We start from the raw sequence: 19,429 nt of genomic DNA, 5'->3' as shown, positions 1-19,429 counted from the left end.
AAACATTGTATCTAATGACTTCTACACTTGAACATTTCTTTTCAACAATTTGCATCAATCTTATCTAATGGCCAATTCTGAATTGAGGAGAAAGTTTTAAAAATTTTGTTGACAAAGTTTGATTTCCAACAATGTGTGAAATCATTCTCTAATTTAGTTGGTTAAGACCTCTAGATATTCTCATGTGATGAAGTGGATAGGAGATGTAGTTTTGCTAGAGATCTTTGTCTTCCTTAGTTTATTGTGAGGATTTTTGTGCTAAAGTTATTTATTTTTTTTACAACTGTACAAGACAAAATGTACTTTACGATAATTCAACATATTTAATACGCAAACATTACCTTCAAAATAATCAAAGCCATGCAAGACTAGTCTTGTAAGAAGTCTAGATCTAGAATAAAAAAAGTTGTACCGCACCGCACAACTTGAATTCAAAAAATGATATGTACGGGCAAAGACTAGTCTTATCAGCTTGAATTCAAAGAATAAAATTGACCACCAGAAAATATCGACCGCCCCACACCGAATCATATAAAAGCAAAATCGGATTTCGTTCGAAAGTATTCTCTCCCGTACTCTGAAGTTCACGCGATCTCCAGTAAGATTCTTATTTCGTTCATTCATTTATCATTATAAATTATATATTTAAATTGAATGTGTTCTAATCAGTGTTTTTTTTTTTTATTGATTTTAATCGGTTCGAAGGATTTTGAATTCTTGTTTGATTGCTGCATAATCTGTCCTTTGGCATATTTCTTCATGATTTGACTGTCGTGTTTACAAATTTATTTTTTCTAAGATAAATTGTTTTCGATTGATTCAGTTATTGATTAAGCTTTGAAGTGAACTGTGGATCATCTGTAGAGCAAAAAATGCAGGTTAGTTTCGTTTCCTTGGATTTTTTTTTTACACGTCTTTTCGACGAATTTTGTCATTATGTATTAGAATATTTGCTTTTTATATATATTTTCTTTGTATTGCAAGCTCTGATACTATTAGAACTTACTGTTAGCATATCTTATGTTTAGTTGCTTACTATTAGGTTTTACAATTGGGTATTCAGAAAATTGAATTTGTTCTTGGTTCTTCTCCTCAATTTATAATAACAGAGGTTTTGCAGGAATTTCATGGTACCTTGGGTAACTAAAATTTTTGAATATTTATTTATTTTACCCTGTTTTCCCAAATTTAATTTTGTATAGTTTTGGGACCTCGTGATGTATAAGACAATCAACCTGGGAAGACAAGTGTTTCCAAATATAATTGGTAGAAGGACAAAGAGTATTTTACGTTCTGAATGTGGATGTTAATTAGGACATCTCAGAAAGGAAAGGTAAGATGTTTGATTGAGCACTGTGGAAGTACTAAATTGGTGCAGCGCGATATTGGTTTTTTCTTTTGATCTAAATAAATATATTTGACATTAAATAAGAAAATGGGTGAACCCCATATAGTCATAGAAGAATAACCATAATTTTTTTAAAAATGTCTAACACATGTTTGTAGCTCCATTTTTCGCCAATGGGTTCAAAGGCCCTCATGTGCAGTTTAAAATCATAGTAAAAAGTGAGGGGACAATTTGGGGCATGGAATTGTAGTATTGGTTTCGCAAGTTTTAAAATTAAACAATTTTTGTAAGCATTTTCAGTTCCATTTTGCGGGTCTTGATGTTATCAAAGTAGTAATATTTATTCTGTTTTCTTGTTAATATTAGTTTCTCTGTTGGTAGTCCTTTTTTGAGAATGAGCATATTTTGGAAATAGGCATCAAGGGCAAGGCTTTTTAAGGAATACAAAGAAGTTCAGAGAGAGAAAGTAGCTGATCCTGATATTCAACTCGTTTGTGATGATTCAAACATATTTAAATGGACAGCTCTTATAAAGGTAAGGTTCTGTGTTTTTTAGGGTTATCTCTTAGCAGTAGTCTTGTTGCTCAACCCATCTTGAGTTTATAGGGGCCGTCAGAAACTCCTTTCGAAGGTGGAGTTTTCCAGTTGGCATTATCTGTTCCTGAACAATATCCTTTGCAGCCTCCTCAAGTCCGGTTTTTAACCAAAATTTTCCATCCAAATGTACATTTTAAGGTAACTCGCCCTTTTGCTGTGTGCTCTTTTATTTATTTTTTATTTATTTATTTATTATTATTATTATTATTATTATTTTTTGGTTCATGTAAGTGCAACGAACAAATTAAGAGACTGAAGGGTGAAATACAATTCCTTTAGTATGAAAGTACTTTTCTTGAACACAATTGCTGCCAAAATTTCATGCATTCTCAAATAAGAAAGGAGCTGGGTGAGATAATACTAAACTGTAGCGAGGAGAGCTTGTGCTGAATATAAGCATATTATATATCTACTCATGCTTTTCGTACCTTACAATAACATTCCTTAACTTTCTTTTATTATTTATTTCTAGTTATCATGTGGTTTTCTGAGAACTTGAAACAGGCAATGATTTTACCATCCAAGAATCTTGTGTTAAAGATATACTCTATTTCGTTCAGCACCCAGCTGAACTCTTCTATGGGATTGGTGACATATCTGATGCAATATAACATAATTGAGCATTTCCACTGATGAATGGATAAATATTATTTGGCTAATGACTGGTATCAATCAAGCAAAGGAACTAACTTCTTGTAGATCACTGAAATGAATGCTGATACCGTGTCTTCAGTCATACATAGCTGCCATCTACTTTATGCATCGCTGACATCTATAAGGAAATATATAGCTGGATTAAATGCATTGTACCCCTAATTCTTCCCAAATAGGTGTGGTGGTTTCAGTAGAGAGGATCCTGACATTCCAATAATTAAGTAGAGAAAGGCAAAAAATCAAACAAAATAAGGAGAAGCGAATGGTAGATTTATTCGAGGAAATCTAGACCTAAAAAATATTAACTGGTTTTCGATGAACCAATAATTTCTAAAATACAACCCAAATTGGAAGTTTATTACATTCGTAGGAGTTAAGGAATTTATTTTGAACTTGTTTTTGGCGTCATACAGTCCACTCCATTTCCATCTCTCTCTCTCTCTCTCTCTCTCTCTCTCTCTCTGTGCACACATGGGGTGATGGTGTGCTTCTTAGTGGAGCATTAGATCTCAGAAGAAATCTAAGTAATTTAATTATAGTTTTGATTGAGATTTTGCTGACATATTGATGGGTCAATGTAGGCGATTCAATCTCTTTTCAATGATGTAGGATAGAGAGAAATATTGTTGCCAGAAGTCTGTGCTAATGTAGTACCATTGATATGCTTGCTTAGATCTTCTTTTGTTTGGTTCTTTTCTTTCTTGCTTTTTTGTGTATATGGAGGGATACGTTTGTTTAGTTGTTATTGACTAGTTTGCTTCTTTCTTATTTTTTTATTTTTATTTTTTTCAGACTGGTGAAATTTGCCTTGATATCTTGAAGAACGCATGGAGTCCAGCTTGGACACTTCAATCTGTTTGTCGGGCTATAATCGCCTTGATGGCCCATCCAGAACCTGATAGTCCACTCAACTGTGATTCTGGTAATTATATGCATTGTTCCTTTCTCAAACTGGTGGGAATAATGTCTCTCTTTTCAACTTTATACCCTCACATTGTTGGGTCGTCTCTCTCTCTTCCCCCCACCCTCCCCCCTAGGGGTGTTCTCGGCTCGCCCCCACAAACTTATCCAAGCGGCTAACTATTTTTTTGACCTTTTTATTTATTTATTTTTTTAATTGAAAATTAGCCGGCTGATTAGCCATTGGGAAGCAGCTCGCACGAGAAATTTGTTGCCACTAACGATCGCATATGCAGCTAGAAATTTCCTGTGGTTGTGGTTCGGAAACCAGAAATTTTTATTTGGATTATTGAAGTTTTGAAGTATAAAACTCTTAAAAGTAGAGAGTCCTGATATCCATAAATATCGCTTTTTCCATTTTATATGTAGTTTATCCTCTGCAAGCTATCATTGTAAATAACAGTTGCAAATGCCGTTATCATTCCGCCTCTTCGGGTTTTACTTTTCATTTCTCCTTCTTATTTGTTGTTACTATTGAGCTGTGTGTGGGTGCCTTTTTCTGTTAATTTTCCTTTTTCGTCCTTTTTTTTCTCGGGATGTTTGAAAAGGCTGATGCTTCATCCTTCCTTTTTCACAGGCAATCTTCTTCGCTCTGGTGATATCAGAGGATACCAGTCAATGGCAAGGATGTATACCAGACTTGCTGCCATGCCTAAGAAAGGGTGAAGGGATGAGTCATTATCTTCGTGCAGTATATGTATAATCAGATATATCGATTATCTGCTTGCTCTTGGATCTATTTAGCTTGTTACGATTCTATGCTTGAAACTTGTCTATTAATACTACAAAAGGAGAATCATATTTTCTCTTGTATAGATTCTTTAAACAGATATGATCAAACCTTAATCTTAGGTGTATGCAGAATTGGTCTTAGATTTTAAGTGTCCTGTAAGAAAATTTAGAAGTCTCTGAATTCACCTTTTCATTTAGAACGTGTAAAGAGAAAACTTAAAGCTATTGTATTATCGAAAGAAATTAATGTCGGTGATTAGAAAATCTATAATATGATAAATATAACATTAAGCGAAAATTATTTTTTGGACGATTCTAATTCTTCTATAATTCAATTGTTTCAATAATACCTTACTTTTCATTTTTAATACGTATTTACTTTATTTAATTATTTAGTTACCATTAATGTACATGTACATTTGACATATTCATTTTACCTGTGTATTTTAATTAATGTATGAATTCTCTATTATTAATTCACAATTAATTAATATTCATCCCCATATATGTATTTAGTATTATTAATTTTATTTATAAGTTAATTAGAATTTCACATATAAGAAATGCATTTCATTATTAACGTCCATGTATGTTAATTAACATTCAGTTTTACTTAGCTGAAAATTAAATATATAATTTAACATTCATTGTTATGTATAAATTTCCTGATATTAATCTAAATTAATTACCAATGGTGCATATTCAAATATTATTTTTATGGCACTTCTAAAGCATTTCATAATAACATGCATTGCACGTCCAATGTTGACTAACAATTAATAAAAGGAAAGCAGGTTTTTTAAGTTTCAACTTCAAAAATTAAGTTTAAAGTTTGTTTATATAAAAATCAGGTGATAATTCAATTTTTAATATTAAATAATAATATTATAAAATTAAATTTATATACCCACTCCCACACTCCACCTCATCCCGACCGAAATTTCACTCCAAACCTATCTTCTCCATTATCTCTCTACACCTTCTCTCTTGTCTCTCTACCTCCATTCTCTCTCCACTGGTGCTACAACACAGTGGAGAGCACCGTCGCACATAAAGAAGCACGTGCGTGAGGGCATTTGAGAGTGGCGTCACCCGAGCTGCGTGTTCACGAAATTATTTCTTTCGATTTAAAACTACCGCAAGCGTACGATTCGTTAACAAGTAATAAAGTAGATTAAACGAGTCCGAATATCATCCCACAGAGATTGATTAGTTCAATTTTATCTATCGTTGCCTTAACCGAAACAATAGAAATTCTTGATATTTTTGTTAACTAAATTATGATTTAATAACTTACTTAGAAATATAAAGCCTAAATTAACTAAATTAAATGCGTGATTATAACAAAATGCAAGTTTTATAAAAATGTGATAACGAAATGCGTACTAGGATTCCGAATCCCCTTATATCAATCCTCTTTAATCCGAATTTTATAAATTGACAACACGATTCAATTATGAAGACCAATATTCCTAATTTGTTTAACAATCTCTCTCGAGTAGAATCAAACCTATTTTCACATGCGATCCGACTATATTTCTATGACGGATGCGAACATATAAAAATACATTAAAGATTTATGAATACTTAAAGATCACGTAAAGTATAGCGGTATATTTCTATCCCCTATCGAACTTTACGACAATTAGCATAATGTCTAACTTATTTTCCATCTCTCGAGGGTAAAACAAGCCACAAATCTCATACAACTATTGCGCACATAATTGTAGAGAAAATAAAATCCATGCCAATCATTCAACAATTAAAAAAAAACATGTTTTAACATCAAATAAATAAAATTCAAAATTAAGGATTCATAATATAAGGTTCATCACAAATCCTAGCACATGAAAATCTAGCCTAACATGGTTAAAATAAAAGAATACATCAGATTTTGGATAAAAGACATCACCGAATTATCAAATATTGAGAAATCTTGAAGCTCTTCGTGTAAATTTTCGTTCTTGCGCTCAAAATCCTCTCCAAGAAGTGTTCTTCTACCTCCAATACGTTCTGCCTCTTTCTGGACGTCTTTTGGTATTTATATCGCGTGAAAATTAGATTACCAAAAGAGTTTCGGTCGTATAAGAAAAATGCAGAATCGGCCCCCAGAATATACCTATGCGACTGCATAGTACATTTCTATGCTGTCGCATAGAGTAAAAAAATTTTGAGAAAAAATTCTCGGGAAGCTTCTATGCGACCGCATAGAGTTTATACTATGCGACCGCATAGTTATGCTATTCTTTCCGCCAAACATCTTTTAGTATTTTGATCATAACTTTTTTTCCTGATCTTCGATTGAAGTGATTCAAAGTTCATTGGACATATTTGATAGAAATAGACTTTCTTAAATTCTGATGTTTATTATTCCAAAAATGGATCTCAAATAGAGGCTAAAAATCACGAGCATAGCTTTTTCGCCTGAAAGTTGATACTTGATAATATTTCGATCATATTTCACCTCTTTGACTCCTTTCCTCATCCGATTGACCTCTAACACTCTTGAATCTTCATTCCATTTCCCGTATCATCTATGGATTATTTGCAACTTGGTCCCCGAACTTTCAGTTTGAATCATTTTGGTCCTTTTTGCTTGTTTCTTTTATTTCCATCATCTCATAATACCACCAAATTGGTACTTAGCTCATTCACTTTCTTGATTTGTCCTTCGGACCATCTTTTGGATAATTGCACTTTGGTCCCTGAGCTATCACTTTGCTCCATTTTAGTCATTTTTCAACTCTTTTCTCCTGAATTCCACCATTTCCATAGAAACACCTACATTGCATGATGAGATTAAATCACAATTTAAACATTTTGCTTGTAATTAAGTTATGTTTGTGATCTAAATAAGTGTGCAAAAACACACTTATCACTGCGCTAAAGAGTTGTTTCACTATGGCAACATACTCTCAAATAATAAATCTTCTGACAGGAGATGTCTCAGGGATCGCAAAATGAAGGTAGTGGTAAAGATATTGTTGTGAATCCACTCAGAGCGGTTCTTATTTCGATTCTAGTTTTGCAGTGGTTATACAATGATTTTGGATCTGGTTTTGCGATGGTTGTGAAAGCGAAAGAATAACTAACCAAGAGGGGTTGAGTTGGTTTTTAAAACTTTTTTGAAGAATTAATCTAAATTTAAACAAGTAAAGACTAAATAGATTAATTCCAATTATAAGCGCAAATATTAAAACGATAAGTAAAAGAGAAGAGATGATGAAAATGATGTAATAGTGGAGGTTCAATCCAAAGCAATGCTCTACAAGTCATATTGTATATGTCACAGATTAGATGTCACACGTTCTTACACTGATAACATGTCACAAATTCAAGTTTACAAGTCATTTTGTATAGGTAACATATCAATGTCTACAGGTCTCAAATCCAAGAGCTCTGGTTATTGGCTATTGGATTAATATCACATGTAACAAATCAATGTTCATAGGTCACAAATTCAAGAGAAGCTGGTCAACAGGCTATTGTATCAATATCACGGGTTATAGTTTACAGTCACGGGTCACATTTATTAGTGCATAGTTCACAAGTTGTGTCATAATTCCAAAAGAATTGGTCATAGTAGAAAAATGGAAACTAGTATAATTAAATACAAATACACTCTCTTTCGTTTTCTCTTTACCTATAACTCAAGATAAAACCTGCTCAATTTAGAGCTACAAGGCAAATTTAATTGCCTACGAATTCTTTCAAAAATTTCAAAAATTCTAAAGGATTCTTTGACAACTCAGTGATACAGAGCATCTGATGATAAGTCATACATCTGAGTCAAATTTATACTCCATGGACGGACAAGATCTCTATGGTAGTTTAAATCACACCGCTAAAAATATCATTTCTTCAATCATTCTAATGCCAATCGATTGTCCAAATTGAAGTTCAATTAGATAATTTGACAGTTCTTGATGGTTTGCTAAATTAAAAATCCAAACAAGCCGCTACCCTTGAGATACAGTACTCATGGACTTAAAATCGGGCAGCTTTGTCTAGATCCATGCTACCACTATTGTGTGAGAAGGGATGTCAATGGGTGAATGCCGATGACTATGGTTGGACAAGTCTGTAGAGAGAGTTTGGAGAGAGATTTTCAAGATATTAGAGAGAGATTGGAGTGGGTTGAGATATTATGATAGATATTTATTAGATATATGATATATAACATATTATATATTATTTATCACTTGAATTTTAAATTTTTAAACTTTATTTCTTAAAATTGAAAAGGTGTATAATAAACATCTTATATATGTACTGAACTCTCATGATTTTTTTGAAGATGTAGTGAGAATGGGCCAAGTGACCCAAACACTTTACCAAAATAAACTTTAACCTAAATTAACCCAATAAATATATCAAAAACGAAGAAGATAAACCAAATACTCATTCTACCCTAAAATCAAACATTGAGATTGGGAGAGGTGATTGAGGCGACTTACTCACCTCGCACAAGTTGGGGAAGAATTATTAGTAATAAGGTTCTTGAGATTAGTATATCATTTTAAGTACCTCATTAATCATTTCAAGGCAATCTAGTGTTTAGGTCCAGGATTGGTCATGAACCTACTAAGGGTACTAATGACATGAGTCACATCTAGTCTAGTACAAACTAGATTATACATAACCGACCCCACAACATTTGCACAAGTTACTTTTTTCATGTGTTTTATATCATATTCATCAATGGGATACTAGTTCTTACTCAATTTGAAATGAACTACAAGTGGTTATAAATTTTGATAAATGCTTAGCAAATTTAAATAAAACCTTTTTCACCTTAGCAGACTGTGAATGAAATAAAATCCGTTTAGACCTATTTCTTATATATCCATATCAAGTATTGTTTTTTAGCATGGCCAAGTCTTTCATTTCAAATTTTGAGCTTAAGGATCTTTTAATGTCATTAATAACAATCAAATTTTATCATATTAACAACATATCATCCCCATACAAAAGCATATAAACCATCACAAAATTCTTATCATTTTTTTCTAAAAAATATAAGCAAGAAAGAAAAAAACACTTCTAAAAATATTGCAACTCCTCATTTGATGACTATCATTCTCACCACACTCCTCTTTTGATGACTATTTATACGATAATTGTATAGTTAAAAGTTTGGAAAAAATTCAATGGGATAAAAAAATCAAAAGGAAAAATAGTAAAAATAATTATAATAAAATTGGAGTAATAAATAATACCTCATTATAACCTTGTCAATAAAACTGAAGGTACAAAACTTGAGTGAAGGAAAAAGAGCACAAACACTTCCCCTAACTTCATTAAATGAAAACCTTTGTATAGAGTCATCCATGTCTTACGCAAATGTCTTCAATATCACAATTCTGGTAAAATATATTCTTGTTGCTTTGTCATTTCCTTTGAGCAATATCATCTTTATATAAGATATTTATCAATCTTTGATGACAGTAATAACAAAATTACTTTGCAAAAAAGTACATCTTGTAATTTGTTCTTTTTAGAAGTCTTGAACATAATTTTTAATAAATTATAGTATTCTTTTAAGGGTAAACATCTTATAGGTTATAGATATTTACTATACAAAGAATATGACTAGTTAAAAGTTTTATTAGAAGTCGTGTGGAAAAAATCCTAATGATTAAAAAATAGTATATTAATCTTTTGAATACACCATTAAAGTTGCCTTATTAAAAAACCTTTCTAAAAAAACTCAATGGAACAAAATCGCCTATTTACTTAAATTATATGCTATATACATATTAAATCATTCATGAATAATATAAAGCCCCTGTTTGGTCGGGATTGAAATAAGATTTTTAGTAAATTTTGATAGAAGTTGATAAAATGTGTGGTTGTTAACTTTAATTTAGACTAAAATCTAGATTTTAATCAATACCAAATAGGGGTTAATAATCATGTTAGATAAGTTGATTATAACCATATTTGTTATCCGCACATCAAATTTCATGTATTTTGAGGAGAAGAAGATATAAATTTGTGATTGCACCCATCACGATCTTTATGAAATTTCATTAAGTTGAGAGTCATACATTAGTTGTCAATACTTCATCTTTCTCATTTTCCTTTTTGCATAAGCATCCTTCTTTAGGTGTCTAGATTGGAGGTTTAGAAACTTTCAATTTCTCTAATAAGTTCAATTTTGCTACGATTACGTCATTTTATTTGGTCAATCATTTTTTTGATTGGTATATTTCGATGAATTTATTTGATATCTTTGCTATTTATATTATGAAGTAGTACATTATGTACAAAAGTATTGTCGATAACTTTTTCTTTTCAATTATGAGATATCTTAATTTTAAATATTTTTAGTACTTGAAGCTCTTCTAGTTGTTGTAATTAGTTATGTATATATGTTGTCCAAGAGTATATACCTCTTAAAAGGCATGATCTTTAGTATTTGCTCCTTTTTCTTTTGAAGACTTATGTTTTTACAATCGAACTCACACTTTAGAGGTACCATTAAATTATCGTATATAATGTTAACAAATTGTCATTTCAGGATGTCAATTCGAGTTAAAGCATTTAAAGCTAGTGTAAGAAATATTGTTAATCTCTTTTATCAATAAATATAACTAAATAAATTATTTTTCGGACTTTTTATTGGAATTATCGTATGAGAGGATCTAGATACTAATTATAATGTTTTGCGCATATAATTTTCAATATCTTATTTCCTCTCTTCAATGCTGAAAAAAATTGTCCAATCAAATTGACATTTAGTAAATTACATTATGAAATATCACACATTAAAGTTTAAGATATTTCATAAGGATTGAAATTGACATGTGTTCTCAACATTATTTAACGTCCATCTTAGTGCAGTGTTGTGGAGCAGTTGTACATATATAGAAAATCATTCGATGGAAATATTAGTCTTTAACCATAAGTCAAATATAGTGTGAAAAACATTGATGTTGACATGATGCTATAAGTTTTGCTACATATAAAATAATATTTCGTAGGGCTCATTAAGTATCATAGGCAAAGTAGTATTGTTGTGTCTTTGTATCTAGCCTTTTACAACGGAAAGAGCTTCAAGCGAGGTATCATTAGGAGTAACCTTCTTGATCTAATGGAAGCCTATGTTGTTTTATCAATGTCAAGATGTTCAAAAATAATAGCTTGAAAATTAATTGGAGGAGTTTAACAAACAATAATATTAAACTATTTATCGTCATCTCAGCTAACATTTATTAAAAAAGTGATACTACGTATACATTAGGGTGTTCATACCAGTGTCCACCTCCCTCACATAGAGAGAGATCTGCTTCGAATGAAATATAATTTATCTGAAATAGATCCCCCTTCGTTTGAGGGAGTAGACATCAGTGTGAACACCGCATTATGTACAAAATAGCATATTCCTTATTAAAATATTGATATTTAAGCCACCAGTATTAATAAGGCATGTCTTCTTGATTCTATAGTCTAAAAGTTTGCTCATAATTTAAAATTTAAGCAAGTAATCTTGCAAACTTCAAGTTGCGGGCATCATGCAATCATATAATAAATGTATGTATTAGATATGAAATATATCTGAATAGTGAATATAGAGAGTGACAAGACCCCTTTATCAGCCTAATTAGTTTTCAAGATATATGAATTTAGTATCAATTTTGCTAGTAATGGTCAATGAACAACTCGTTAGAATTGAAGAATTTTGTAGTTCTTCATTGAATGTTAATTCGTACTTTCAATAATTTTTTGCATAATTATTGATCCATGATGATTTAATTGGACATGCCAACAATAGAATATTATAGTTATTGAGCTTCTGGTTCAATATACTGTTTGCTTCAGTTCTACTTAGTATCCTAATTAAGACGTGTTAGAAACTTTATGGATTTTTCTTTTTTTAATGGAGAATAAATTACTAGCAATTGAAAAAAATTGTTTCGTTGTATTACTTAGTATTGTCTGTTTTGGAGATTTTAAATAGATTTGCAAATTTTGGTATTATATTTGATGTTAACCTTAATCTTTCATTCATATCTCGTTCATTGAGTCATGATAAGCTCGATAGAATGAATTGTATACAACTTATACCCATAATGGATTAGTAAACTAATGTTCCTATTGTCGCATTTATCATAGATCTATATCATGAATGAAGTAACATGATGCCCATAAATTTTGGTTCAAGACAATGTAGTGGAAAACCAATATGATAAAATATAGATACATAATTGATAGCACAACTTTCCTTCACGGATAAATATTTATTAACAAAATTAATATTTAGGCAATATCTCTCCATATACACACACAAGCCTTATACCCAAACCGTTATATCATACATAGTGTACACTCTGAGAGAACTTAAGCCCATAATAAAAGCATAATATTGTCCTTCTTCATGAGCAACAAATATTTTAAAAGAATATTGATAGATTTAAACTTGTGCTTCTTTAGGATAAAACACGATATATTTTTTTTGAAAAAAAGAAAAGAAAAGAAATACTAATATGTATTATATTTCTTAAAAAGCAGTAACACGATTTCTCTAAAAATTTTTATATAACATGAAGTGTATTTTTTTAAGAACATCAAGACCATATTCATTTAAAACAAATACGATTTCTTAATTATTCTTCTTCAGGAATATCATTGTTATGAATAATCTCACATGATTTGACATATAGTATGATAAAAAATAAAATTCAATGAATGAACTTGTAGTAAAAATTGAGCAATTAAATATGAATACTTTTTAGATTTGAAATTGTTGAAATCTTCATGTAGTCTGTAGATCTTAGTACCTCATTCAAAGTTTTCTATTGTCCCAGTAGAGACTTCTCACGAATGAATTGTTAGATCTTGATTTTAATCATAGGATTTGAAGAACAACCACTTATGAACTTGCTCTCCAAAGTTTACGAAGATCGGACCACAAAGCATCAAGAAATCAACGTTTAGCCAAATTTTGCGAATTATTTATAATGTTGATTTCGAATTCTTTCTCTATTTTTGGGGAGCTCATTCGTGCTAGGTGTTATAAAATTAAAGGAACAGAAGGACAAGTATAAGAATGGAAAACATAGTGTCAAAATTCAAGCCTATATATCTATTATAACTATGGACCCTAAGTTTCAGAACGAAAGTTACGATCTAATAGTCAACAATAATTATATTATATATTTTAGCCCTACATTTTAAGGAATCAACAATTTTTCAATCATATATTTTATAATATTTTATCAAAATCTAATTTTTATCTAAACAGAACGGGATATTACTAATTTGAAATTTTTAACCACCCCTTTAAAAAATAATCTTTGCCAAAAAATGAAAAAGAATATTCCCCATAATATGGGCAGGCGGGAGCCCACTCTAATACCCACGTTACAATCATATACCGTCAATCAAGCCAACGGTACAAAATCAGTAATAGGGCACTATTTGAATTCCGCCTAAATTCCACGCTAACTTCAGAAAATTCACAGCCCAACCCAATAAATTCCACTCAAATTGAAGAAGGCAAGCAGACCCAGCAGAGAAAAAATATTATTTGTTTTACAAATTAAACAGCAAAAAGAAAACAATAATTTGAAAATGTCTTGGCAGACTTATGTAGACGATCACTTGATGTGTGATATGGAGGGGAATCGTCTCACATCTGCTGCCATTATTGGCCATGATGGTACAGTTTGGGCTCAAAGTGATAATTTCCCTCAGGTTCTTCTTCTTCTTCCGTTTTTTTTATTTTATTTATTTTAGTGGATTTTGGGACTCAATTTTGTGGACATTTTGCTTTACTGATTTGTGGGTTTCTTATAAAATAGATTATTAGTGGTTCTAGAATTAGGTTAAGTATTCAATGAAGACGTGGGTTTATTCTTTCTTTAAAAGATGTGAGATGTTTATCTATTCATGCTTGTTTCACTCCAGTTGTTTTTGCTACTAATTTGTTAGTAATTTATAGCTTTTTATGAAATCGATTAGTGTTGAGCCCTAAAGTAATTATTTGGTAAAGTGATTATTCTATTCAATTTGAAATTTGCAGAATTCTATTTCAGCATTTGGATTTATGTAGTGGTAGTAATTTTGCCCTCATGGTAATGCAAATCCCAGTGAGCAAGCCTTTGAAAACTCAGAAATGAATAATCTACATTTTTGAAATTTTATTAGAAGCAGAATTCTAATTAAATGTTCACGTGTTCAATTTGTTTGATTATTTATTCTAATGAGATGGTATAGTGGTGAGGCAAATAATTATCATTAAGATCTAGTAGAAACTGACCGCAGAACTGGAGACAGATTATAAGAATTTATGTGATGGCAACTATTAGAAGACACAAGCAGTGTGTGAGAGCCGTAATTGTGTGCAACAATTGGAAGAACTAGAAGTTGAAAAAAAGAAAAAGAAAAAGGGAAACGGGAAAAGAAGGCTGTGCTTTTCTTTTTTGTGCAGGTGAAGCAGAAAGCAATCAGAGATCATAACTGAGAGCAAAGTTTATTTCATGTCCAGACTCCATAAATATAGCCATAGCTTTGTGCCCTTCACATTATTTTTTGCTTCTTACATGATGTTTCCTTAACACTTCATTTATCACTTATATATATGTATATTTTTTAACATCTTAGATCTTCGCCCTCCGAAAGATTAAAAATAGAGGAAAAATTGTATTTCATATGGGTAGGTATTTTCTAGTTCAAACTGTGTGTGACTAGTGAATGAACACACCTATTGTACATCAATCTCTGTGACATCATGTTGGTTTTTATCTGAATTCATTATTGCATTCACATCATGTATGACTGATATCCACTTTTTATGGCATTGTAGTTTAAACCAGATGAAATTGAAGCAATGATGGGAGATTTTAATGAACCAGGTAAACTTGCTCCTACAGGGCTATATCTTGGTGGAACAAAGTATATGGTGATTCAAGGGGAGCCAGGAGCCGTTATAAGAGGAAAGAAGGTAATGATATGATGTAATTTTTCTGATGTAAAATATGTTTACAATTTTTTTTTTTTTTTTTTTTTTTTTTTTTTTTTTTTTTTTTTTTTTTTTTTTTTTTTTTTTTTTTTTTTTTTTTTTTTTTTTTTTTTTTTTTTTTTTTTTTTTTTTTTAAAAGGAAAGCCTGAGACAGATGCTGGGGTTTTTCTATTTTCCCCAGTCGTTTTCATTGCTGGACAGCCTTTAAATACTTATTTAAAGGATATCCATCTTCCTGAATTTATCTTGGCTCAAAAGTGCACGTCTACAGAGTTTTGAGGTTTATACTAGGGATTTATAGGAAAATGATCCTGAAGAAACTTCAGTAATGAGAGGGGAATTTTCAATGCTCAGATTCACTACTATTAATCCTCAAGTTGACAAGTCATTTAATCTAACGTAAGCCAAGGGAAAAGGAATATTCCATAAGATAACGATACGACCAATGTGAGTGCCAATAAGGCCACAACTAATTTGCATACCCACAGAAAGCATAGTTATGGAAATGATCTGGAAAGATAAGACTGTGGTATGGTATAGCACACATTGAATTTCATGATGACTCAGATGGTGGACTTGAAGCTGGTAATTTTGTTGCGGAAAGGCAAATCCTGAGGCCTTTGTGGATTAGATAATGCCCATAGAAGATTGTTTTGGCACTAGATTCCTATAAGCAAGTAAATGTGCTTTTGGAAAATAAAATTAGAGGGAGCTGATCGACAGTGGTACATAGTAAATTAGAAACAAAGATGGGTGGTTGCATATGACTTGCAAGTAATCAGCCACCTATATATATGTGGGATAAGATGAACATCTGCGGAACAAACACTTTCCTTTTAATTATGAAAGGTCTTACACTCAAATCTGTTTACTCTAAATCAAGATAGTAAATATGTTGAAGAATATACTGAACAGTTTCATGGATAACTGTCGGCTGCACTGAACGGCAGTTCAACTTGGAATGGCGACTATCATGCAGTTAGTAAGACGATGTGCATTGGCTGGCTTTGAAATTGAGCAAGCAATCAAGTTTCATTGGTTTGAACTTTTAGATTATCCAGATGGGGGTTTTTCTCCTTACCAAGTACTGAGCAATTTGCGAGATGGATCACTTCATTGGAAGTGGTATTAGTCAATTTGTCCAAAATGAGGTAGCCAGAGTTGAAAAAAACTCTAAGCCTTACTCCCAACACACTTGAGTGGGTTACATGAATCCTTTTTTGCAACTCTGCTCGGTCCATTGCTATATTTATTGGAGAAATCCAATTATTTGTAAATAATGATTCTGGTTATAAGACATGACGAAGTTTGTTGGAATTGGTTAAAAAATAACCAAATTTTGGTTAAGTGGAAAATGAAAATGTGTGACTTCGACCAAATATTCGGGTTTGATCTGGTGGTCAAATTACAAAAGTAAATAGACCAACTTATTCTACTCATCGAGTAGATTGTCGTGGTATATTTGGAATCTCGAAACCAATTCCAGATGAATGAAAAATTGCGGTCCAAAGTTGGAAGAAACAAAGTGTCGCAACTTTTCAAAAGAATGCAAGTTTTGGCCAAGTGCTGCAACTTTTTGAAAGGATGCATGTTTTGACCACATTACTTCGTTTGCACCCTTTCTACGTCTATAATAGGACCCTATGGACATGGTTTTGGGTACACCAATTGCATTGAGCATTCATTCTCCTCTTGCAATTCTCTTCTCTCTATTTCTATAGTATTTTCATGCATTTCCTTTGTAGATGGAAAATTCTGTCAAAAGTTCGTCAATTTCTTGTAATTTGAAGTGCTACTACCACAAGTTGTGAATCCACTGTATCTTGGGAGACAAGTGTCATTCACCGTGAGTACCGTAACGAGGCAATTTGTTTTAAGGAAAGAGATAGCATCTCACTTTGGATTATTTTCTATTTTCTACTCTTTCTTAATTCTTGTTTTGCGTAATCGTTTACCACATTTATATATACCGAAATTCTGTCCAAATTTCCTTTCATATAAATTGTGTTTTGATCACGCTCCTGCTGGTCAAAACTGGTCGAACAAATATATCAAAAATCAACCCTTACATAGCCCGTTTCTATAAGTCGTTTCAAACAAAGTTTAATGTTGACTGTTAACCTACAGAGACGCAAGGCCTGCAAAGGTTTGTACTTGAGGAAAATTGAGGAAGAAAGAAGAAACAACATTATCTTGGACTAGTCACCAGATGAGAAAAGGGAGGACTGAGGACATGATCTGAAAAAATAAGTTAAATGCATGCTGGTAAATAAATTCAGGGGTATTTGGGTAATTATAATAGGACAATGACATCTTGGTAGTTTAATTAGTGTCTGGGTGTTAGAACAATCTATCTTCAAGTCCAGATTACTAAGGGCCCTTCGGTAGGGCAGCTAGGGCTCCTACTTCTTAGAGAAGAGCTTCATGAGGAAGCAACATTAATTAGCATTTGGAAACTAATTTTTCAGAAGAGCTTTTAGAAGAAACAAATTGGATTAACTTCTTTTAGAAGCTCTTTTAATTAGAAGAAGCACTTTTATAAAATTAACCAAACAGGTCTAAGAGAGTACGTGGGTCTTGAAAACTCCTTTGGACTTTTCAAAAGCCATGTCAAACAAATCCTAACTTTCCCCTTACCGGGACTTCTAAGTCCAAATTTTTAACTTGAAGATTGATTTGATAAATAGATCGACAAGAACATCTTATTTTTGAGATAATCGATCTGTAATTCTGATTTGGTTTAACTTTTTCATTTTATTTTTTTTTTTATTTTTTTTTTCAGGGTCCCGGTGGTGTTACCGTCAAGAAGACCAACCAAGCATTGCTCATTGGAATTTACGACGAGCCTATGACTCCTGGTCAATGCAACATGGTTGTTGAGAGGCTTGGAGATTATCTCATTGAACAGGGTCTGTAGTAATGTCCACGCAATGGCGACGGTTTCTCACGCATAATGTATTTCTGCCCTTTGAAAATCAAACCTATTTCTCTTTCCTGAGGGATTCTTGAATTGCTGTTATGCTGAAATATTGCATGGAATGTAGTAGCATTCGTAACTATCTTATTTATCTAATTTCTTATCGGTCCAATTATTGGTTGCTGATATGGCAAACTAAAGTCTTCTCTCAAAAAAATTTATTATGGTAAGCTACATGGTTTGTTTTTTTCCATCTGCTCGTTCGATTCATTATCAAATATAATTGCAAGATTCAATGCAATTAGATCTTGTGGTAGATAAATAGATGAAAATGAGTGAAAAACAAGTGAATATTCGTTGTGGATCACATAAAATATATTGATAAAAAGTGGGTTGTCTTTTAGCAATGATTTATGAACATGTTTATTAAGACTGTCAAACATAGCATTCCCATATCTTAGACTGACGAATAAATATATATTCTAGCATGTAAAAATACAAATGGATCATATAAATTAGAATCGATGACAAGAATAAAAATTGAAAGTGTTAATACGAAGAAGTGTGGTGCACCTTAGATGGCACGTGAGATATGCACATGTGGCATACATATAGACAGTAGAGATCAAACAATTCTGATAAGGATTAACTAAAAGTACTTCGGACAAAAAGGAGGGTGACTTTAGAATAAAAAAATATGAGAACTAATGATTATTTTTAAGGTAATTGTCTCTCCACTTGTGTCAGCACCACGCCTTTGGAACCAATCATAGCCTTTAACAAGATATGCTACATAAATAGAGCTAGTAATAGGGTTTATTGACAGTGTGACACATGTTGATTATTGATTGTACAATTTAAAAAACCCCAAACAGACGTTGACACGCAGGCGCCTATCATCTCTCTCCTGTCATCAATCCCAACCATGTATCTTTACTCGCCTTTAATAAGACAACCTAAGGTCGGAGATCAGCTCCTACTCCATCATTCTTTCAATGAGTGCGATCCATCTCCACCAGTTAGAGAAACCTCATTGCTTGAAAATTACAAACTCCAAGAAAAAACATTGTTGCTAGAAGTGATCGGGACCACGTAGATTACCTATAAAAGGGAGTCATTTCCCTCATGAATGGTACATGAATTTGGAGAAAGTTAGGTCATTATTTACATATTTGGTTCGTTCTCAACTCACTACAATTTGGCGTTAGAAGGAGGACTTCCATCTTTGGAGCCGTCCCTAAATATTCCATGCAAA

General features: G+C 32.0%; 2 protein-coding genes across 2 annotated transcripts; both read left to right on the top strand.

Annotated features, from left to right (window-relative positions):
- Nucleotides 1–450: 450 nt before the first annotated feature.
- On the top strand, nt 451–4,460 carry LOC111378456 (protein PEROXIN-4-like). Its single transcript, XM_023001654.1, has 6 exons — nt 451–598; nt 824–878; nt 1,764–1,883; nt 1,955–2,083; nt 3,392–3,521; nt 4,137–4,460. Exons 2-6 carry the CDS (start codon nt 873–875, stop codon nt 4,223–4,225), a joined length of 474 nt encoding a protein of 157 aa, XP_022857422.1. The 5' UTR covers nt 451–598; nt 824–872; the 3' UTR covers nt 4,226–4,460.
- Nucleotides 4,461–13,726: 9,266 nt separating this feature from the next.
- Nucleotides 13,727–18,374, top strand: LOC111378455 (profilin-1). Its single transcript, XM_023001653.1, has 3 exons — nt 13,727–13,990; nt 15,102–15,239; nt 18,040–18,374. Exons 1-3 carry the CDS (start codon nt 13,868–13,870, stop codon nt 18,172–18,174), a joined length of 396 nt encoding a protein of 131 aa, XP_022857421.1. The 5' UTR covers nt 13,727–13,867; the 3' UTR covers nt 18,175–18,374.
- The last annotated feature ends 1,055 nt before the right edge of the window (nt 18,375–19,429 follow it).

Source organism: Olea europaea, unplaced genomic scaffold, assembly GCF_002742605.1.
Source record: "Olea europaea var. sylvestris unplaced genomic scaffold, O_europaea_v1 scaffold1816, whole genome shotgun sequence".
Classification (NCBI taxonomy): Eukaryota; Viridiplantae; Streptophyta; class Magnoliopsida; order Lamiales; family Oleaceae; genus Olea; species Olea europaea.
This window is presented reverse-complemented; position numbering and strand designations above follow the sequence as displayed.

What these genes read in the sequence shown, in the direction of transcription:
- LOC111378456 (XM_023001654.1), top strand. An exon ending in ATCCAAATGTACATTTTAAG is followed by an intron (nt 2,084 to 3,391) that starts GTAACTCGCCCT and finishes TATTTTTTTCAG; the next exon opens with ACTGGTGAAATTTGCCTTGA. An exon ending in TCCACTCAACTGTGATTCTG is followed by an intron (nt 3,522 to 4,136) that starts GTAATTATATGC and finishes CCTTTTTCACAG; the next exon opens with GCAATCTTCTTCGCTCTGGT.
- LOC111378455 (XM_023001653.1), top strand. Translation starts at nt 13,868, where the DNA reads ATGTCTTGGCAGACTTATGTAGACGATCACTTGATGTGTGATATGGAG. An exon ending in AAAGTGATAATTTCCCTCAG is followed by an intron (nt 13,991 to 15,101) that starts GTTCTTCTTCTT and finishes ATGGCATTGTAG; the next exon opens with TTTAAACCAGATGAAATTGA. An exon ending in CCGTTATAAGAGGAAAGAAG is followed by an intron (nt 15,240 to 18,039) that starts GTAATGATATGA and finishes TTTTTTTTTCAG; the next exon opens with GGTCCCGGTGGTGTTACCGT.